This window comes from Hippocampus zosterae, chromosome 1 (genome assembly GCF_025434085.1).
Source record: "Hippocampus zosterae strain Florida chromosome 1, ASM2543408v3, whole genome shotgun sequence".
NCBI classification, from domain to species: Eukaryota; Metazoa; Chordata; class Actinopteri; order Syngnathiformes; family Syngnathidae; genus Hippocampus; species Hippocampus zosterae.
This window is the reverse complement of record NC_067451.1, coordinates 32,158,972-32,182,197: the sequence shown is the minus strand read 5'-3', so window position 1 is coordinate 32,182,197 and position 23,226 is coordinate 32,158,972. Positions and strand designations below refer to the sequence as shown.

The following is a 23,226-nucleotide window of genomic DNA, read 5'->3' as shown; positions in this document are numbered from 1 at the left end:
AATTAGCGATACATTTATAATAACCGATAACTGACCTTTATAATAATTTGTACTATCTTACACGTTGGAATTAGCCTGCGGTGAAAACGAATTTAAAAATGGGTGACATTAAGTGTTTAAACGGTGCTCCAGCGAGGAGAGTAAATAAGTACTTGTGTGACCAGATGATTCTTCTACTAAAACGTGACTAAATTAGGCCGCGTTTGGGTGGAATACCTCAAATTTAATACGAGGTAAGTAAATGTGTTGTCAAATCAGCGTATGCAGCCGGGCTGTCTGTCTCGTCTTGTGGCCCGCACTCTTTGCACTGCAAAAGTTGGGAGCGGCGCCCACGGGCCTGTGCGTGCACGTGAAGACAAACTACAAGGCGAACATCTCTATCGGTGTAAAAGTTTAGACTTTGTGAGTGTTTGCTGTCCTTTTCTTTGTCGCGTTTTTGCCCAAGCGGCCTCGCTCCTCTTCCCTTCTAGCTGAGAAAGCAACATGGCCGCCGCTGTTCGTAGCACTGTACTGTATTCCACGCATTCGGGCCCTCCGCTGTAAGAACACGCGGTGTGTGTTAAATGGCCATTCAAGATGAATTCGTGTATTAAATAGTATGCTGTTTTCGTGTCCTCATAGCTAATCTTGGTGCGCGTGCGCGAGGCATCCGTAATCGTGCACGCGCGCACTTCTGAATCTGAACGTTTGTGTCACGGCCTGTGCTTGAAGCAGACTGACTGGGGGGTTGGGTGGCGGTGCCGATTGGCTGTAGCTCACCAACACACTCGCTCGCTCTCGCGGCTTGTTTTAACACAAACCGGAGGCCAACCAGGCGGGGATCATGTAGTCAATAAGCTAGCAGGAGTGCCAGAGGCTGGACCGCCGTTGGCTCGCTGACACGAGCTGGTCGTTATGGAGCTCGCTTTGTGTTTCTCAGAAGTGCTACTTTGTGTTTCTACAGTGGCAGTCCGCGGAGAGGGCCGGTGTAGAGAATGAGCGCCTTGCCTCGGCCTACTCGGGGACCGCTGCTGGGATTGTGCACATCTGCGCATTAACACTTGCTTTGTGCCTCATAATCACGCAGCCGTTGTTGGTTTCATAGTGACCGACTAGCACATGGTGAGTTTTTCTCCCCCCTTCGGCGCGTGTTTGATTTTTGTGAGTTGTTTGTAGCTTCCCACGTCTGTCTTCCTATGTATGTGTTTATCTGCTGGTTCAGTGTCACCACCTCCTTCCTGCACAACCTCCTCGATTGACTCCTCCGCCATAGCAGTGGCCCTCAGCAGTCCATTCAAGTAGCTTAATTGTGCTGGACATTTATGAATGAAATGTGTCATGCACAAGTTGGGTTTTCTTGTGACCCGCCTCCTGTGTGTAAACCATGCAGTGACAATTCAGAATCTGGAGTGGGGAAAACACGTTGCTGCCAGTTCAAATTATAGTGAGTCCTCTGGCATGTGTGTTATTATTATATAATATAAATATCAATATTTGATTGATACTGCTTTTCCTCTTTAGGATCACGCTCGAGCCTAGACTAGATGGCTTTGGGCACGAGGTGGGGTACACCCCAGACAGGTTGCCACCCAATCACAAGGCACAAATAGCCAAACAATATTTATCCGGACATTCACGCCTGTGTACTATTTCAGTTCACCTAACACAAATGCTTTTTAGTTAGGAATGTTAAATACCACTTCACTCTTTGATTACTCACCGATACCGTGCTCCTGTAGTACTTTTTATGTATTACATTTCATTCACCACATCCATCCATCCATTTTCCAATCCGCTTTATCCTCACAAGAGAAGAAATACTTTTACTTCTGAAGCAGATGTTTGTTTGCCAAGGTGGCAAGCTGGCATTCTCGGACAAAACCTACACAAGCAACAGGAAAACGTACAAACGCCACACAGGAAGGCAGGAGTCAAAATTCAAATGCAGAATCTCAGAAATGGGGCAGACGAGCTGTTCGGATTCAGAATACTTTATTAGTCCCAGAAGGGCAGTTTTGTTTTACAGTCAGCCCATCTGTAGAACTAATACAATAAAATAAAGGAAATGAAAGGAAAAAGAAATCATTCCAATTCATGATCCTAGATTACATTTTGAACATTTTTCAAAATAAGCCGTAGAATTGATCATGACCAAATGCAGGGGTAAATTGATAACACAGTGAGGCGATTCTTCGGGTAGAGACACAAAACCTATAAAGTAAGGGACAAGAAATGTCACTGCCTCACACTCTGAGCACATGCTTAGTCTGTAAACACTTACTGTGCAGTTCACTGTCTGGATAAAATATGGGATGACTATGTTCAAGAAAGGGAACATTAATATAGAAATATAACTTTAAACATCTTTTGCCAGACTCTTCAGGTGTAGCCAAAACCATAATCGATGCCATTGTCAATGTTTTTCTAGCATAATAGTTCAGACTGCTCAAGTGGGTACTCTTGCTCTTGTCTGCATTCCTTATTTCCTAAAAAAAAGACCATTGACTGATATTAATATCGCACTTCCCCGAAGAAATAAAGACTGGAGCCATTGTCGTTTGATTTTCGATGACATTTACGCGATTTCAACATTATGACTGCCCCCCCCCTTTTCCGGTAAACGTAATTGCAATGACAAGTTCTACGGCGCTACTCTGAATCAACACTATTATTGAGCATGCTTTGACAACACTTTCAGTGAAAATAAAAACTAAAAATATCCCCTGCTTTTCTCCTTGACAGGGGCGAGCCAAGGCAACATGAGTCAGTCATACAGCCCGGCTTTCCGTTCAGTGTTTGGCTCCAGCAGCCAGCCGGAGTCGAGACCCCGCAATGGCTTTATGGGCAGCTCCTACAGAAAGCAGTGCGGCATGGCGAAGCTCGGGTCGGAGCATCCATCGGTGTCCAACTGTTACAACCCGCTGAAGACGCTGCCTGACTTTAATGCTGTGGTCAAGAAGGCTGACCACCATGCTAGGAATTACTTCCACCCTTCAAGCCCAGTCCGGCATGATGACAATGATGCATTTGAGCCACCGTCTGTCCTTCTGCCTCCCTCACCATACAATGATAACGCCTCACTTGAACCTCTGCCACTTTTCAACAGGAATGGCTTCCTCCCTCACAGTCCGGACAGCCTAGAGTGTTGTTCTCCCACCTCAAACGGATACCTGCATTTTGGCACGACATTGTTTGACAGCAGTGACAAAAAGCAGCTGCAACGCGATCATATCGCGCACTACAAACGGAGTGAGGTCTTCAACCCTTATCACCACACTTGGGAGCACGCCGTTCCAGGCTCTCGAGCCTCAAACATTTCGGGCTCGGACACAAGGACATGCAAACCTACTGTTTTTAACCTGATGTCAAAAACTATATCGGAACTCAACCCTACTCTGACCGACGCGCTGCCAGACATCCCCATGAGAGACGGGTGGAGCATGAACGAGGAATCGGAAAGCGATGGGGAACTTGGCTCTACCGGTCGTGGGATTATTTCACCATCTGGCAACAACTCTGATGTGAGTTGCAAACACTGCGGATTCTTTGTTTGGCGCCTCCGAAAAGCCAAGGCTTTGTCTAAGTGTTTCTTGCCTGTACAACTCCAGATATTTAGATTTACACTGCATGGTTCAAGCAACACAAGGGTTTTTGTTTTTCTCCTCTCAAGTAGTACAATTCGGATATGTGTTACGGCAGTGTACAAAAAAAAGGGAGTTGATATCTTCAGATGAGAATTGATCTCTTTAAGAAATCCAACTGCCGTATATCTAAAAAGCATACAGTAGACAATTGGAGGTCTAAATATGCTACATTAGAGATGTGTCAAATTATCAAAGTAAATTTGCAGACATGGTGAGGTTACCCTCATTGAAAATCATTTGCAGGAAAGAGCCAGCCCAGGTCAACTACACTGAATGTACAGCTTGATATTTGTGTGACTTCTGTCGTATTATTTACCTCCCTGTGATCCCCACCCACTGTTGACGCTTGTGGCGTCTTTTCTTACATGCAATTTGGCCGTCTCCGCAGGCAGGTCGTTTCATATGTTCTGTCAGTGTAAACAGAACCACATCGGATGTGTCACTTGAAATGCACATCCAACAGACTGTCTGAGTGCTTTAAATTGAAATTGCTCACTTGGATTTGCAGTTTTCAGCAAATCTAGTCACTAGTATTTTTGTCATTTCAAATATTGGTAGTGATGTGCTCTAGTCACTCTTGTAACTCCTATTAATCGCTGCTTTTGACGGCTTTAGACGTCAACAATCCATTTTGACTGGGCTGGCAGTGAATGAGCACATAAACAGATACCGCACATACTCCTTTCTCAACACGGGCAACTCCAGTGATCACTGTTGAAATAATCTTGGATGAATATAATGATATGAAAAACAAAATGCAAGCAAAGGGTTCACACAAAAGACAGTTAGGAGCTTTTAGCTGCGTGGAGAGATGTACAGTATCAGGAAAGTTCTCAAACTTTTGTCACAAAAGATGTATTTCAAACTTAAACCACAAAGTACGAGTTTTCCCCTAAAAGGTGGGCCAACCATAATGGAGCTGCCTTCCTTCTCGCAAGACCTGTCTCTGTGTGATTATTTTTTTCTTCTTTTTTTTCCCCATTCCCTGCTTTCCAAACTTCAAGGGGACAGATTTTGAAGTCTTGGACAACATATTGATTGCCGAGATGATAGTGTCAGGGACGATCTCGCAAGACTTTTGAGAAGGGCATGGCAGAGAAGGCTGGCCAAGTGTGTTGGACTGAAGGGGAAACTTATATTTTTGGGTTTTAAACGCAGTATGACTTATGACACTAGTCCTGGAACCTTTCTGTCACAGCATGTCATATTTCTTAATTGCAATTATTTGTGTTCATCAGATGTGAGTTTTCACCTGTTTTATAAATGCATTTTAAACCAATGGTTTAATTTTCTCACTTAGTCCAAGAGTGCAAAAACAAGGCCTCCTCCATCAGTGGAACATGTGGATGGCGAGTTGGTGTGGGCAAAGTTCAACAGACGGCCCTGGTGGCCCTGCCGAGTTCTCTGCGACCCTCAGTTGGGCCTCCACACCAAGATGAAATGTGAGCTTTCCTTCAAAGTTGCCGCACGACGGATGACACGATGGTAATATTGAATTTTATCATCCCAACTCTGATGTGTTTCGTTCTAGTGCACAGTCCCCGCCCCTGTCGCATGTACTTCCTGGAGACGATTGGCGAGATGATCGAGTGTGCTTGGGTCCCAGGGAAAGCCATTATTCCTTTCAAAGGAAGCTATCAGTTTGATGACCTACCCAAGCTGAGACCGAGAGGGAAGCAGAAGGAGAAAGACTACAAGTACATGGTAAATTATACACGAGTCGCATATATATGGAACAGCAGGTACAGAAATATTGAAATTACGGTCAAGAATATGGTAAAACCTATTTTTTATGGAATACACAACAACCTTTAGATTTTGTAATTATTTAGAAAAAGATTATATGAACCTATTTCAGCCTGAAATCCATTGTAAAAATGCACATTATTGACGTGTGTTCTCAATTCGAGCGAGAATGTATGGACTAAGTAGGTAATCCCATCGCGCGCAATTTACGGCACAGCACTGCGTCGAATTGCAAACGATAATGCTAAGCTAAAAACCGCAGCTGATATATCTTACCGTTCTTCCAACCCCGATGGGTCTCGTGTCCATTCTATGTCCGGCCGTTCGGGCACAACATTTTCCGCATCCTGACCATCTGGCTTGTACATGTATGGTCCGACGTACACCTTGCCAACACGCTCCTCTTCCTCCAACTCTTCAAACGTCCGGATCCCCTCAGTTAAAGTTTGAAACATCGCTTTCCGAATCGATTTCTGACTGGCTTTGTACACTTCCCACAGTGAGCCCCGCTAATGTTGTCTTTGAAGTGACGTCTCACTGCCCGGTATGTCGCCCGCGAGGATGTCACTTTGGGAAAAACGATTACTTTGTCAAATTTTCCAAATAGAAATTCTATTTCCATGCTTTATTTCATGTGGTTTGTTTAATTACTTGTGACATAAAAATATTTAGGTTGGGATTTTCTAAAACTACTTCACACATGACCTTTAAGTTGGCGTTAAATTAATGAAAGTGGAGTTTACTTTGACTAGTCGCTGATGATGCAACTCGTATTTTTTCTGTACACTTCTATAATAAAAAAAATGCTGGAGAACGGGACGTTTTGCAATAATCTATATTCATTAACAATGCACAGCACATACACCAATTATATGCACATTAGGAACACAAGACAAAGGTTTGCCCGCTGTCACATGATTATATTTCCAGCCAGAGGAAAAAAAAAAATCTCGCTGTGAGCTTGTTTCTCAGACAGTGAGGTAAATGTTTGCACAACCCAACCCAACAAAGAAACCTGTAGTAGTTGTGGGAATTTACAGCATTTGCAAATAATCACAGTCCTCTTGGTGTGCTGTGGAATCATTCCCCCACTCTCCTTCCACTTTGATTAGTGTGATGTATCATCTGTCGATTAAGCGGTTCGAACAGACAGCAAGGCATATTCCAAAATGTAAGCTTCAATTTAGCAATTGCAGACAACAACGACCAATCGGCGTAAAAAACCTGTCGCTGGGAAAGTCAGACTTTCAAATGTGGGGTCTGAAAATTGAGATCCTGCCCGAGCCCCCCCGCCCCTTTCCTTGTTTCTCCGTCACTTACCAATTTCTAAATGTACTCATTTAGAAATGGGAGACAATTCAAATCAGTCATGTCATATTTGACTTTGCACTTTCTTTGAGACTCCTCTTCAAGACTGCGTTTAAGGCTAGCAACTCGTCAACATCACGTTCTGAATGTCATTGTGCAGTCGAAAAGTCAAATAGTCTGCACAACCCCGAGGCAGTAGTAGTAGTTGGCAGTACTCACTGCTCCGTCATGTTTACCTTTGTTGATGTGATCCTATTTGTGTAGCTGACACGGCTATTGCGATCCTGCTTACACACCCGGTAGAGGAAACGCAAAGCAACACTCAAACTGAACTGTCACGTTTGGTGGGAACATAACTCATGTCTTTTAGTAGCATAACAAGAAAATCCTACTGAACCCATTTCCAGATTTTTGCCGACTGGCATGTCAAAGACTAGGGGAAGAATGGCGACATCATCGATGTATCATATCTTCTTTCCAATTTCAATTCAAAAAGTGACAATAAATAGATAAGACTGGCAACACAAGTTTTGTTGACTTGCGTCTGACAGCTGTCTTGAACACATTTTGGGGTGTGGCATCAAAAACTGATCTCGGTTTTTCTTTTTCATGTCAAGCTTTTGAGCTATTGGATCCTCGCTTTCTCATACGAAGCAAATGTGTACGTATCTACCTTATAAATAAAACCCTCTGATGGGATAGTTGCAAGCTTTGAAATCTAAAAAAAAACAACATAAAAGGAAATATGCCTATGGTTTCAAGCTTAAGAGAAAAGCCCGCACTACTCCTTCATTTCTACTCTGCTAGCTTTCTCTTTACAGATCTTGGAGGTACTGACGTATTGGGAGCTGCACACACGTCTCACCGTACACACGTCTCAATTGTAACTGCGCAAAAAAAATCGTCACGTAGCTGTCGATGAATCTAATCGCAGCCAGCTCTTCTTACTGCAATCTTATCAGTGGACGTTTGCTTATCCCGTGGGATAGCTGTGGAGAAAAAAAACCCCTATCGCGCGAGGGAGGGAAAAAACGTCCTGTAAATTTGGAATCAGCATGTTTTAGTTTTTTCTTTCAAATTGTTCCCCAGTGTAATTGGTCATATTTCATTTAAGTTTGGTCACATATGAACTCAAACTCAGTCTTGTGGCCTCTTTTTCCCTTTCATATGTTTGATCTGAGCCTATAATTGAAGTATGACAAATCAGAATTTTATCCCAGGTTTAGCTTCTGATTAAAAAACAACACGCAAACAAAAAAAAAAGAATCGTTTGACTTTGATATTTGATTGCCAATTTCAAATGGAAAGAGCCACTTACACATAGGACATGTTTGACATGCCTTTGCCACCTTCACTTGTCAGTAAATTGTGACTGATTATTGCTGCCACATAAAGGGAAAGAGTGCAACATTGCAACATTTTTATTCCTTTGCTTATTTTACTGTTGGAAGCACAAAAGCAAGTTTTCAAATGGCTGCCTGTTTGCCTTGTATGGAGCATCTCGCATAGTATTGCCCTCGCCTGGGCACTGGTCTGCTGAATGCTCTTATTGCAGTTTGATATTTTCTTTTAGAAAGTCTGATTTCTGTCATGAGGCTCTGACATGTTGTTTCTTCTTTCTGCAGGTACCCAAAAGTTTGCAGTCTGCATGGGATGTCAGCGTGATGGAAGCTGAACGTTTGCTCTACGCTCGACAATGGAATGCCGAGTGTTATCCTGCAGTCTCTCTCAATGGAGGGGAGTCAGTACATGGCCCACCTCAGGAGACCCCCTCTTTCAATGAAGATGCTGGTCAACTCGTATCCCCTTATACTGTTCCCGGAAGCACTGAGCACCACATTGCCAAAAACTCATCGGGAACACTGTCCACTGAGAGCAAAACCTGCCAAAAGAAAAAAAAATGTCTGTCAGACATATTTGGGCATATTATCAGCGGGTCAACGGTATCACCGGACTTCACAGATACACTGCACCTTCGCACACCAAGCCAGGCTCTGCAAAAAGACCCGGACGTGGCCTCACCTTATACGGATCTGGAAACCGTTCCTGCGTTGCATTGTCCAAAGCGCTTAACGTCGTCTCCAGTGCAGGAACTGGACAAGCCCTTCGCGCAAGTAAAAATGATGTTCACAGAAACAGTCCCGCGTTCCGAAGATCCGCATAATTCTGATTGCGCTTTTTCCGACATTTGGGACCATAAAAATCCCAGATTGAAGGACGACGAAGGAACTTCACACAGACCAATCAAAAAGCTGCCTGCAAATCTGCTAGGCAGTGGTCGTCTCGAGACGACGGCCGTGGAAACAGAGGAAAAGGCTGAGCTCCAAAATGCACTGGCTGCAAGCCAAACGTCAGGCCAGCCTCATGATTGTCGTCTGAAAGAACCCCACCATTCAGCTCTGTTAAAAACTGTAATGTCTCCCAGTTGGGAATCAATCACTGATATGTCGTGCCGTGTAAATCACAGGACTCCAAAAAAGCGTGCGAGGAAGCTTGACAAGAAAAAAAATAGTGTCGGTACATTAATAAAGTCTCCTAATGTAGACCAAAGGGGGGATTCCTTTCATCCCGTTCGACTCAAGACGGAGAATGTCAGCCCTGTTAGCTCTTCATCGTCCTCCCCCTCTTCATCGTTGTGCCCCATGGATGCATTCCTGGATATGAAGGAAATCACATTTAAGTCTCTTGTTGACGAGAATGGCGACTCCCAGCTTACGGCATTTCGGCCCGATTCTAATTATAAATTCAGCACCTTCCTCATGCTCCTCAAAGACATTCATGACACGAGAGCAAAGGAGGGGAGGCCCCTGGTTGTCCCACCACCACCTCTGCTGATCAAAAGGGAGCCGTTAGTCATTCCTTCTCCTCCGTGTAGTGAGCCACTGAGGGGGTCTTCTGGCACTTTGAGCCCAGCAATCAAAACAGAGATTGCAAAGTCGGGAAAATGTTCTACATTGAAAACCAAGTGGAGGACGAAATCAGCCGGCACTTTCCAACGTGAACATTTTCCTTTGCGGTTTGAGAACTCTGACAAACAACGGCGAAAACAGAGACTTCCTGCCAAAGTCAAGCTTCAGTTACCTGGCCTTTCCTCCGACATGGCCGACTTGGCTTTCGGCAGGGAATTCGTCAGTGGCCACGCTGATTTAGCTGAATTTGATCATCCGGTTCCCTGCGATCCCGCTGCCACTCACCTTGACAAGAGGTCCGAATCTCCCATTGCCCCAAAGAAGCACTGGCAGATGGTTGAGGAGAACGAGACGAACGGATCATACACTACGAGAGCATCTCCAGATTTTCATTTGGATGGTGAGAGGCTGTCAGACAATAACTCATTCTCTGAGGAAAGCGGTGCAGCCGGTAAGACAAAATAACTACTGTTTGGCTTGGCCACATCGATGGTTAAAAAATGACTCCCAAGAGGGTTTTTGTGTGTTCATGCAGGTCATTTTGAGAACAAACGCCTCCGGAAACCAACTAAAAGACTCCTGGAATCCACGGAGGAATATGAACACATTTTCGCCCCCAAAAGGAAATCCACAAAACACAGCTTAGACTCACCCGATACGGTAATATGATCATTGCCGTCCCATACAGTACAACACAATCATGACCACAAAGGAAGTTACTTTCCTTCCCCGGGTGCGGGCACTGTTCATCAGAGGACGTTTTCTGTAACTGTCACTTGAATTCATTTGTTAATGTGTCTAAAAGAGAGACATTGATTTGGAACTGGAAGGCAGCCAGGGCAATCGGAGCTTTGGTTCGAGTTTTCCAGCTCTGCTGCCGGTAGCATCCTATTTTAATACAACCTTTGGTCCACAATTCCACGTCATTGGAACGTTTGTGATTATAGTCTGGGAAATAAAATGAAATCAAATATTTACGGTACATGCTCACAGAACTGAAATAAGGCGTTGTATAATAAGAATGCAAAATGACAAATACAAACAACAGGTGGTCAGTAGAGCTGCATGTAAACTATTTCTGCACACCAGGACTAGTGAAAGAGTGACTTCATATTTGTGTTGAAGTGAAACATTCATTCAAGGTATTTCTGCTGCCGTTAAATACATTCAAAGTAAATTGTCTGTTGCAAACAAGCTTCCTATTTATGGTGAAATAGATTGCAAATATACTAAGTTGAGTCGCTGTAAATCAAAGGTCACCAACCTTTTTGAAACTAAGAGCTCCTTCTTGACTACTCGAGGTTCAAGGTCATCTTTATTGTTAAATATGCTTTATGTATTACATGCTGCATAGGTGAAATTTCTTCCTCTCTATCCTGCTCAGTGCAAACATGCTGTGCATTAAACACACAGCTAAGACAAGATAGCAGCTAATGTAATGTGAACAGTATACAGCATAGACAATATAAACAACATAAGCAATGGCACTTGTGGGTAAAGTGAGGTAGTGATCGAAGCGGAGGTCTACTAGTTTGATGGTATGCACTTTAGAAATACATTTGCTCAAGCTACCTTCAGATGTCATAATTAATTATAGTAATTTCTGAGAAGATGCTGTTCACATTAGTGCTTTCTCACAATAATTATGAAACATACATGTAGCCGGGTCTTTGGAAAGACTGGACTGGAGACAAAATAATTTTTAGGTGGGCTTTATTTCCGACTGAACAATGAAAAATTGTTCAGCATTAAGATGAAAGACAGAGATGTTAACTGAATTTTAAAAGAGTTGGAAAAGGGATCTAAGAGATCAAAGAAATTACCTAACAGATTAAGGAAAATTTCACCATAATAAACAACAGCAGTGGATTGCTTGATAAGTAAGGAAAGAGAAATAAAAATACATTATTTCCAAGCTCCAACAATCCATGAAACTTAGAAGTGCAATCATTACAATCCAATGTGACACATCACTTACTCGACACTTTCCGGCATGTTGGGTGTATACAAAACACATGGAAAAACACAAATGATCTCCACTCTAAAGAACAGATACACAGTTCATATGATTTCACAGTCAAAAAAACATATTTACATCTTGTAACATTGCGAAAACACTTACGCTATACAGCTGTTCACACGACTCACGAGCGGCAGATTTCAAACTCCAAACCACGATATTTTGCTCTACAAATACCATTCAAATAATTAATCACCCGTCCAAATATAACACCTAACAAGCTTCATGGTAAAATAGCTACCAATTACCTGAATATCGCCAGGGTTACAACGACGATCATGGGTGTATCAAGTTGGGACAAGCAGTGGGCACAGTTCAGCGACTACCCTCCTTCACGTGCATGTCACCCTTACTGGTCTGATTCTCACACTCTGCATATGTTCCCGCGTGTTTTGATCTAGTGTGGCTCTTAAAGTGACAGTGCTACATTTGTTAAACAAGGAAGCCTTCACTACAAGCGTCTAAGTAAGGTTCACCTGGTTACATACATATCAATTGGCCACACTGTATTATAAATACCTGCCAGTGTACACATTTTGAAATGATCGCTTCAACAATATTCCTGGAGAGTCCCAATGTCTAATTACTGGTGAACTATTTTTTTGGAATAGGCCGGCGGGCTGCTCATGTCGTCCTTGAGGGCTCCCAGGTGCCTGGGGGCACTGTGTTGGTGACCACTGCTGTAAATCTTTACTCCGTACAAAACTACGATGCGCCAACTAAGACATCTGTCAATCAGCATACTTTGTCTTGTTTTTACTCTATCCCCCGTGTGGCTTGCGGTCGTCAATTGTAAAAGGTCATATTGATACCTTGTATGTGTGCAGGTTCTTTATAATGCCAGTGAAAACGTGTCACCAGTCCTGGATCTCAGCATCACATCGGAGACACTTGGCTCACCATCAGTCTCCATCGCGGCTCCTACGTCTCCAGCTACAAAGGCGCATGGTCAATCTCAGGATAAATGCCCCCCTGATGGGCTGCCTACCTCCCCAGGCCCAAAACAACCCTCTCATGACGCGGTCACAGCCGAAGAAGCTAATCTACTCCCAAAATCTGGTATTGGAGAGTTTCCACAATCCCATGTCTCATTCCTGGATATTGCATGCTGATATCATTCTGCTCCTTGTTACAGATTCAGAAAGAAAAAGGCCTCGGAAGCTGTCTCAAAAAGTTTCGGATTGTACCATTGAAGAAGTGTCCGTCTCTCCAGAGGAGGAGGTAAGTAGTGTCAGTGGCTGCTCTTTGTGCAGTCTTGGACTCATGAGGTACAACTTTCATTACAGCCACAACTGGACTGGATAGTCCAGTCTCACTTCACACACACACAAATTGTTGTGTCATTGTTTGGTTGTGCAAAGCAGTGTGTGCTTCACCTAGGGCAGGGGTGCCCAACTAGTCGATCACGATCGACCGGTAGCCAAATCGATCGCGGAGGGTCTAGCGCATAGGTGTCAAACTCGGGGACCTGAGTTTGACACCTATGGTCTAGGGCAGGGGTTGGCAAACTACGGCCCGCGGGATTGGTGCACAATTAAGGTTTGATTTTGTTTGGACTTGTAATGACAGGTATTTCAACACCAGGTGGCGCAGTTACTTCAAGTTGCAGAGCACAGGGCGGGAGGGAAAGATGAAGAAAGAGGGAGAGAGTAATGACCGCGGAAGGGAAAGTGATATGCATCTGATTAAACGAAGCGGGTAACAAAGTACGAAACATTCAGGAGACGCTTGGAGTCGGAAAGACTCAAATCTACGAGACTTTGAAAAACAAGGAAGCGATTCTTAATCAGTCCGATTCTGGCAATTTCTATGCTCAGAGTGAATTACTTGTGGCTCGAGTAAATGAACATTTCCTAGAATGGTTTGATTGTTATCATGTTAAAAACTTTCTGCAAACTGGACCGCTAATAAGAGTCTGAGAGCAGTCAAACAACAGGAGGCTCGGTACACATCCTTGAGGAGAACCGGTGCTGAGTGTGATGGTGGAGGAGAATGTTGCATTATTACTGGCATACAAAGACATTGTGCTCTCTTCTTTATTTTCTATTTCTAACTTTTGGCCCGGCCCTCCACAATATTTTCTGCTTCTCATTTGGCCCCCTCGGCAAAATAATTGCCCACCCCTGGTCTAGGGGAATATGGATTAAAAAAAGAAGTGTGTGTGTGTGTGTGTTATTCATATTCTATACTTTTGTGTTAGTACACACTGCACCCTAAGCAACCTCTCAGTTTCACTTTAACCACAAAGTATTTAAAAAATAAAATAATATAACAAAGCAGGTCCCCTTAACCTACGGCAGCGCGTGACCTGCATCACCGGTGTTGTTAACGGTCAACAGTCTGCAATTGCAGCTTGCGATCACAGCTGTTGCCTTATATCTTTTTTATTTTTATTATTCTCATTCAAAGTTGGTCTCATCTACAATTCACCAATGGCACTGGCAATGAATGGGAATTTGGAGCGCCATTAGAACCATTTTAAAACGGTACACGTGAGCTCCGATAGTGACGTTGTTGCACTGAAGACGCTGCCAAAGTGCGTCCCAGTGGCGGATGCTGGTCTGTCAAGGAGGGGAAGCTCAATTTCAGCCTACATCATAAAATGTGTCCTTTTATTTATACGTGGATTCTACTCTCCGTTCCTTTTCAAGAAAATTATCTGTGACCCTGTCATACAATACCAACAAGTCGTCTTTTACAGGGACTTAACTTGCGTCCTACAACAACGGCAACTACAATAAAACCCATCAGAAATAAAAGATGAGTTTGTCGCTAGTCGTTTTCAACAAAGAGAGTGTCGCTAAGATGATTAGAAGAAGTATCCAGTTCAACTTAGAACAGAATGAGAATTGAAAAATGCTCCCACGATGCCTACACCAAAAGATCGGTGATTGGCTCATTTCGCTGTCAATCAAATAGAGATTCCACCTCAGACAGATCATCCAATCATCATGCAGAAAAGCTGAGCATCCTGCCGCTACATCAGGTCTCGACTAAGGTAGGCACTGATTCCTTTTTAGAAACTTACAAACTCTTGTATCGACTTTATTTTTCTGTGGCCTCTTTGGCTGTTTCTCATCATGGCATGCGTGCACGTGCGGTAGCGGGTCGATCGCCAAAGGTTGGTTTCTTAAAGTCGATCTTTGGTTAAAAAAAGTTGGGCACCCCTGACCGAGCGTGACCTTGGAACACATGCTTCGCTCTGTTGTTATGTCACATAATTCTGCTGTCGAGATCGATCATTTTGTGTGGTCAACAGAGAATGCTGCGACCAGATTTTTATGGCCAGGACAATTCTTGGAAGTTGTAGTCTGATTGTGTGTGTGTTTTTTTTTAATGTTGTTGTGTCTTCACACAGGAGCCAAAGTACCCTCTGAACATTCTCTCTGAAGTGAAAGTGTTGGTCGACAAAACTGTGATACCGCAGAAGCTTAACCTTAAGGAACATCTGGTCAGTATTTGTCACAACTAGTACCAAAGTTCATTACACAAGATGTTTAAGTAACCTTGAATAAAAGGCGTTTGCTTTTTACAGCTTGCGCCTGTAAAGAAAGAGAAATCTGCTCCTAGCACATCTTCCGTACCTTCTACCACCACTCCAACCTCCGAGGCTGAAGATGTGAAGGTTGTCATTCCGAACAAGTCCCTAGAGCGGAAGGCCGAGTTGATGCCCTGCAGCCCTGAAGAGAAACATGACACAGAGAACGAAACTCCCAAAACTGAGGTGCCCGCATCATATCCGTCACTCAAAATAGCAGGTGTCCATCTGTTACTTCACGTAGATGAAGTTACTTCACGTTACTTGACACGTCTTGGTTTTCGTAGGTGCTTGATGCCAGTTTGATGGACAGCCCATGTTCCCAAGTGGATGTCAAAGGGAAAATAGGTGTTGTTTCCTTTAAGGAGAATGTCTGCCAGGTGAGTTGGTGCTCTTAAAATATATTAACTCATTCAGCGCCTGGAATTTTCACACCCTTTTTTACCCTTCCATATGATTTTTTTAAAAGTAAATAAAGATTGGGATTGAATGCCTGGATTATTTGGGGGGGTTGGGGGGGGGGGCATGAAAAAATGTCCGTGGCATCGAATGAGTTTTAACTAGAACCCGGGTCTTCCTCCCAATTTGTTTGTCTTTTTTTCTTCAGCCACTGCATCACCAATAATTCATCAAAATGACAGTTGTCATAAAAGGAAAACCAGGGTGTGGCTCGTGGTTGTGGGACATCTTTTTGGAACATTCTTAGCAATCATGAATGTAAAAAAAAAAAAAATGCATATTCAAAATTCACTTTGACAAATGCCGGCCGGATGTGTGTCGGTAAAGAGAGACACCGTACTTGTAAGTGGGTGATGCATGGCCTTGATTTGATGATGCTTTTGTGTAGGTGTGTGAGAGGACAGGAGACCTTCTGTTTTGTGACGGCCACTGCTATGGAGCCTTTCACCCGCAGTGTATTGGTTTGTCTGCAGCGCCCAAGGGAAAATTTCTCTGCCAACAGTGCACCTCCGGTGAGTGAGAGCGTCGTCTTTCTAAGTTGGCTTTGACTGGTTTGGGTTGGCTTTATGCTGAAGTGAATGAACCAAATTGCTATGCTACAATTTCAGGTATTCACACCTGCTTTGTGTGTAAGAAGTCCGGTCACGGCGTGAAGCGGTGTATGATCCCCCTGTGTGGAAAGTTCTATCACGCTGACTGCATCATGGCCTTCTCAGCCACGCAGCGCCATAACAAAAGCTTCCGCTGCCCCTTCCACGTTTGTTTGTCGTGTCACATTGCCAATCCTCTCAATGCTTGCAGCTCCAAAGGTAAGAAGCTTCATTTGTTGCGATCTGATTTCCACAATCTGTGCCATCAGCTGCACACTTTCCATAGGAGGTTTTGTGGGAAACCTCTCGAGTTGGATTAGTAACTTTCAGTCATACATTTTTATTACGGTGTGAAGTATAACAATGAAAGTGTTTGGTTTTCAGGCGACATCCATGGACAATTCTTATTTTCAATTAATATGTGGAATGGTTTGATTAAAAAAAAATTGTTAAGATGAATATCGTCCTCATCCTAACTGCTTACCTGTCATTCATGCACAACCTCTCACTCATTTCAGGTCTCCATACTTTATTGATGTTTCTCAAATTAAAGCAAGATTCCCGCTGATAGTCTTGTGCGAATTTGCAAATCCACATGCATCTTATTCCTGCAAATTACCATTCCTTTCAACAAATTCATGATAATTCGTGAGACCGCTACGTCATTAAAAAATTTCAGAAACAAGCCAATTTTTTTTAAATGGTTTGATAATAGTAACATGATATCTTCATCAAATAATTTGAATACCTCAAGCAGATTGGAGTATTGTAAATTGGCATAATAACGCTCCAAAGTACCGCTGCATACATACCATTATCCACCTTTAAGTATGACACCTTTTTTCAGACGCCATCAGTTATTTTATTTATGTTCTTTTTTTTTCATGCATAAAAAAACCTGATGTTGCTGTGGAAATAATATTAGAGTGATGTAAAGATGCTGGGTTGAGCCCATGTGGCTGTATTCTCACTGTTGTGATGATAAAGTTGCTGCAGCCACACTTGATCATTAAAAAAAATAAATTAAAAATCCTTTGAATTCATAAATACCTTGCTCTTTGTTCTCATGCTTTCCAGGACGTTTGGCTCGCTGTGTGCGCTGCCCCGTGGCTTATCACGCAAATGACAACTGCATGGCAGCCGGCAGCCTGGTGCTGGCCAACAACAGTTTTCTTTGTCCTAACCACTTCACTCCTCGGAAGGGCTGCAAGAACCATGAGCACATCAACGTTAGCTGGTGCTTTGTGTGCTCTGAAGGTCGTTCCCTTTTTTTTTTTTTTTTTTTAAGTCTCCTCTTTATCGTTTATGGATCGGTCTAGTTAGTCTTTTTCTTTTAATATTCCTCTTCTGCGTTGCAAATCAGAGTTCAAAGCCTTGAGTCAACAAAAACGGCCGTGGTTAAAAACGCTGCATCATCCAATCGGTGCCTTGAACGCTTTTGCTCTGGTTTTACAGGAGGAAGCCTGCTTTGCTGTGAAGCCTGTCCGGCTGCTTTTCATCAGGAATGTCTCAATATGGAGATGCCTCAAGGCAGCTGGTTCTGCAATGATTGCAAGGCAGGAAAAAGGCCGCGGATCAAGGACATACTGTGGGTCAAATGGGGACGTTACAGGTACGGTCCAGCTTTTTGGATGCAAGTTTCAAGACGTTAGATATCGACTTGTGGCGAGGAATCGTTTTGGAAAGTCAGCTCTTTCCCTCTTGATCTGGTGGTGATCGAATTTGAATGAGCCGTAAAAGAAGGAATTCTGTAGGAGACGTATCTGTACTTTTAAAAGCATGGATTATCTTGCGTTGAGTATCATGGACGCTGATTGCATATTTCTGAAATGAGACCTGACTCAAATGCTTTGTTAGGTGGTGGCCTGCCGAAGTGTGTCTGGCCAAAGATGTCCCAAATAACATCTTGAGGATGAAACACGAGGTCGGGGAGTTCCCGGTGCAGTTTTTTGGCTCCAAGGATTTTGTATGGACTTACCAAGCCCGTGTGTTTCCCTACATGGAGGGTGACACCCACAACATTGAGAAAATGGGCAAGGGCGCCGACGCCGTGTATAAAAAGGGTAAACTGTGCTCTTGTGCATTTTGAATACCCGACATTTTTGGGGGGAGTGTTATCAGTGACACAGTGTCTTTGTTGGTAGCCCTGATTGAAGCAGCGGAGAGATTCAAAGAGCTTCAATCTGAAAAGGAAATGAGGCAGCTTCAGGAGGACAGAAAAATTCACAAGAAACCTCCTCCGTATAAACACATTAAGGTGCGTTTTCCTCAATGGGTGTTTTGTTTGTCACCAGCACTTTAATGTCAATCGAATCACTTGTCTTGGCTTCTTAGGTCAACAAGCCAATTGGGAAGGTGCAGATCATCACAGCTGACTTATCTGAGGTCCCACGCTGCAACTGTGAGGCGTCAGACGAGAACCCGTGTGGCGTGGATTCGGAGTGCATTAATCGCATGCTGTTGTACGAGTGCCATCCTCAAGTTTGCGCTGCTGGGGAGCGATGTCAGAACCAGACCTTCACAAAACGCCAGTACACGGTTGTTGAGATATTCAGGACACTGTCGCGTGGCTGGGGCTTGCGCAGCGTGTCTGACATCAAGAAGGTGGGTCCGAAACGGAAGTGCCAACGCTCACTTGTTTGTTTGTTTTTCTTTCTCTCTCTTTTCGAGTTGCTCTTATCACTATATGTCCTTCACAGGGAGCTTTTGTGAGTGAATACGTGGGCGAGGTGATAGATGAAGAAGAATGTCGGGCCAGAATCAAATATGCTCAGGAAAAAGACATCTTTAACTTCTACATGCTGACATTAGACAAGGTAGTATTCTGACCCCGATGGCCACAAAACTTAATCCACGAAATGGGAAACATGGGAGAGAACCACCATTCAAAAGAAAAGTAGCTCAATTACAATCGGAGGAGGATTCATCTTACTTTAACTGGCAACAAGAACACTGTCTGTCTGGTTGACGCTTCACCTAATCCAAACCATACAATGATAAAATGTACTACAAATTGAACCGTACCTCTTGGTGGAAACATGGCCTTAAGGTGTTAGCATTTTACACGTTTTGGATCCTGGAGACACACATGTTTAAAACAGCAACAGCATAGTTGTCAGGTAAATGCTAATAAATGGATCACAAAACACAAGTCCGATCTCTGATTGTGCATGTTTTGCTTTTTTGCCTTTCAATGCCAGGACCGAATCATCGATGCAGGCCCCAAAGGGAATCAGGCTCGCTTCATGAATCACAGCTGCCAGCCAAATTGTGAAACTCAGAAATGGACCGTGAATGGGGACACCCGCGTGGGACTGTTTGCTTTGCAAGACATCCCAAAAGGTTTGAGCTACAATCTGCAACCCGTTGTGGTAGTTTGCATGATACTGAGTAATGTACTGACAGAAGGTGTCCTTTTTAGGTGTGGAATTAACTTTCAACTACAACCTCGAGTGTCTTGGCAATGGCAAAACGGCCTGTAAATGTGGAGCACCCAACTGTAGTGGCTTCCTTGGTGTTCGACCAAAGGTAAAAATTCCAACTCTGATACCGGCCGTCCTTCGTTTAGGAGCAACTGCTAAGCTTTTTAGCTACACTATTTTTGTCATCTGTTTGGCTTCTCTTAAGTCAGGTATTTCACCACAAAACTGTGCCACAAAATAACATGTGTCCGAACGAACGTTCTGATAGCAAATAACAAAAACAAATAGCAATGATATATACATCAGTATTATGAACTGGACGTTACTAAAATATGGCAATTCACCACACGCGCGCGCGCACACACTCGCCTCTCTAACAAACTACAGTAAATGCTCAGTGGTGCATACCCTTTATGGCATTGTAGATAAAATGTCTCATCCAATTCAGAACTGGACAAGTAGTGTAATTCCATTGTGGCGTGTGTCTACCCAAACAACCGCACAACAGTTAACCACCGATTGGTATGAACAGAACATGGCCATGCATTCTTGATTACCTGTAACCTCGCCTGAAAAGAGGAAATTCATCAATGATCTGCGAAATTACTTTCTGCCGTTCTTCTTGTTCAGAACCAGCCACCAGCGGAAAAAATAAAGGAAGGGAAGAAGAGAGGGGCCATGAAGAAAAAATCCAAGCAAGAGGTGACGAAAGAAAGGGAGGATGAGTGCTTCAGCTGCGGTGACGGGGGCCAGATCGTGTCATGTAAGAAGCCAGGTTGCCCGAAGGTCTACCACGCTGACTGTCTCAAGCTGGCCAAGAGACCTGCAGGCAAGTAGTGTCTTCAAGCGTCAACTGAGTTGGCTGTCGTGTAGTAGTACTGGAATTCATTCCTGATCACATTAACCGAGGTCTGAGGAATAAAAATATATTGTATGAAAGCAGTAAGACACAAAAAAGAATGTCAATAGTGTTTTTATTTGTATTTATTAAAACCTTTTCTAGAATGTAGTTACTGTATGTACAACATTGAAGCTGAATTATTTTGGCAAAAAAAATTATTGGGATTTTTTTTTCCTCATTTGCTATTGCGATTTGAGTTTCATATGTGATCTGTGGTTTTATCAGTTCAACTCTTCGCGGTTCCTGATGAACAATGATATCGACTGCATTTTTTAAGTACTGAATCTATCCGGACCCCGTATACTTGAATAAGTAAAATACACATGTGATATCCATTTGAATTTGATTCATTGTGGAGCCCAAATGAACTGCACTATGTTATTCTTCTGTTGGATGTGTGCAGTAAACCCTCGCCCATCCCTCACCTTAATTTGTGGCTCACAACGCAAAATACATTTTCGACCAATATGTATTTTACCATTCAATGACAATGTCATCTTATTGCAAACTAAAACGTATAAATGACCATAATATCATTTTCAGGTCGATGGGAGTGTCCATGGCACCAGTGTGACATCTGCAGTATAGAAGCGGTTTCATTCTGTGAGATGTGCCCCAGCTCATTCTGCAAAGCACATCTCGATGGCATGCTCTTCATCTCCAAGCTGGATGGCAAGCTGTCCTGCAATGAGCATGACCCCTGCGGGCCCGACCCCCTGGAACCAGGCGAGATCCGCGAATACGTGCCAGGAGCGACCGCCTCAAAGCCCTTTGTTGCGGCACCTGTTTCTGCAGTTGCACGGTCTGTAGGTTCTTCCCCCGATGCCTCACATGGTGGTCGGGCTGGCTCGGCCACTTGGAAGCCTCCTCTTCATCCTCCTCCTGCTCCTCCTCGTCTCTACATAAACACAAAGACGGCTACCTCAAGCTTCATCCCCTCCGGCGGGTCTTACCTCACAGACAAGACTGAAGAGAAAGCGTTTTCCAGCCCAACGTCCTCCAAGGGTCAGAGCGAGGATGGCGAGATGGAAGAAGGAGAAGTGTGTGGGGTAGAGGTAGACCTGGATGGCGACATGGATGATGATGATGACAATGACGACGACAATGATGATGATAATGACGACGACAATGATGATGATGATGAAGCGGATGATAATGATGTTGAAGAGATAGAGTTAGTGGAAGATGAGCCGCTGTACGGAGGCAGTCTAGAGGAGGAGGAGCCAGACGTTTATGGCAGATGGAGTGATTCTGTTGAAGATGCTGGCGATGAAGACGTCGAAGAGGATGTCTAGGGCAGAAGAGAAGACGATGAAAAGTGACAGAGTCACCTACTTTACTCAAATGCAATATTGCCATCTTCTCCCAGACAGCTGCACTGACTGGGATTTGTATCGGTGCAAATGCCTATGGGGCACATTCACTCAGTTTCTACTTTTTACTTCTGTTAATATTTGTTTATTTGTGTCCGGTGCATCTAGGTTCAGCTGTGTATTCTATTACACATTGTTTACATCTGACTTTTTAAAGACATTTTTAAATATAAATATCAATATTTTTTTTTTTTACAAAACTAATCACAAGGGCATTTTGTCATTACCGTCTTTAACATTCTCTTCTAAAGAAAAAGAAAAAAGCAAGCGTGGTCATTGGAACACTCTCATGTCATTGTTTTCATGTTTTAATTTGACCCAATTGCAAAAATAAACACTGGAGTCATTGAAGTCTGAGATAAGCATTTAAAAAATATCAGTAACAAAATCGATATACTCCTATAGCAGGGGTGCCCAAACTTTTTGGGCCGAAGGTCTACTTTTCTATCGACTAACCTGGGATCTACCCTTACCGACACACACGCGCACACTTACACGCACGCGCACACACGCCATGATGAGAAACAGCCAGAAATTGAGGCATGCAATGCACTTTTGCAGCCTGTTAACTATCGTAGCTCACACGTACCGTTTTAAAGTGCTTCCCTGTGCCCTCCTAGGTTCCTATTCTTTGCCCGTGCCCTCGGTGAATTGTACACGAAGCAAACTCTGAGAATAATGTCGATAAAAGATAGAGCGCAACACCTCTGATCACAATAGTGATGTGTCGTTCGCGAACGAGCCGGCTCTTTGAAGTGAACGATGGGAGCCGGCTCCTCATTAGGAGCCGGTCCAAAGAGGAGCAGATTTTTTTTTCTCCTGCCCCCCCCCCCTTCTGTTAAAGCTACACGTGATTGGTCAAGATCCGTGGTAGAAGAGGAAGGGGAGCGTTACACACACACACGCTGCAGTTTAGAGAAGGGGAAGGGGTTAGAGAAGAACAACAGCACGCGAACAAGCCAGACAGAGAGCTCGTTAGCGAAAATAAAACACACAAAAGTGGAAAGGTGAGAAAATGGATAGGAAACGGAGTGAAATTTGGACTCATTTCAATTTAATTGATAGTTCAAAGGCAGCGTGTAGACTGTGCAAGGTTAAAATATCCCATAGATCAGGCTCCACAAATAACCTGCACAGGCACATCAGAAAAGTCATCAGTACAATCTGAAGAGAAAAGACAAGCGAGGGAACCAGCTATTAATGAAGGTGCTAGTGTGTCTGCAACAGTTGCTACTGCTGCAATGTCACAACTGCCGAGAGATGTACAACCCAGAGCGCTATGAGCCACTTTATGCAAAAAGCTATAAAACCAGCAAAACAGAACAGCATTGACAACG

General features: G+C 43.6%; 1 protein-coding gene across 2 annotated transcripts; it reads left to right on the top strand.

The window, feature by feature from the left end:
• The first annotated feature begins 26 nt into the window (after positions 1 to 26).
• nsd1a (nuclear receptor binding SET domain protein 1a) lies at positions 27 to 22,240 on the top strand. Of its 2 annotated transcripts, none has more exons than XM_052058651.1 (24): positions 27 to 233; positions 944 to 1,101; positions 2,722 to 3,500; positions 4,924 to 5,065; positions 5,155 to 5,327; positions 8,303 to 10,037; positions 10,122 to 10,246; positions 12,434 to 12,665; positions 12,742 to 12,827; positions 14,965 to 15,057; positions 15,142 to 15,330; positions 15,432 to 15,524; positions 15,992 to 16,115; positions 16,212 to 16,412; positions 17,271 to 17,450; positions 17,649 to 17,805; positions 18,051 to 18,256; positions 18,338 to 18,450; positions 18,528 to 18,797; positions 18,893 to 19,009; positions 19,394 to 19,535; positions 19,615 to 19,721; positions 20,246 to 20,444; positions 21,060 to 22,240. In XM_052058651.1, the coding sequence occupies exons 3-24, from the start codon at positions 2,739 to 2,741 to the stop codon at positions 21,809 to 21,811; spliced, it is 6,198 nt and encodes a 2,065-aa protein (XP_051914611.1). In that variant the 5' UTR covers positions 27 to 233; positions 944 to 1,101; positions 2,722 to 2,738; the 3' UTR covers positions 21,812 to 22,240. The 2 variants fall into 2 exon arrangements, with proteins under 2 accessions (XP_051914611.1, XP_051914601.1); XM_052058641.1 differs by lacking the exon at positions 27 to 233 and adding an exon at positions 261 to 402.
• Positions 22,241 to 23,226: the final 986 nt, after the last annotated feature.

Excerpts from the sequence above, each read along its gene's own strand:
- nsd1a (XM_052058651.1), top strand. The coding sequence starts at position 2,739 with ATGAGTCAGTCATACAGCCCGGCTTTCCGTTCAGTGTTTGGCTCCAGC. Across the intron at positions 10,038-10,121 it reads TGAGGAAAGCGGTGCAGCCG|GTCATTTTGAGAACAAACGC; the intron begins GTAAGACAAAAT and ends GTGTTCATGCAG. Across the intron at positions 16,116-16,211 it reads CTGCCAACAGTGCACCTCCG|GTATTCACACCTGCTTTGTG; the intron begins GTGAGTGAGAGC and ends CTACAATTTCAG.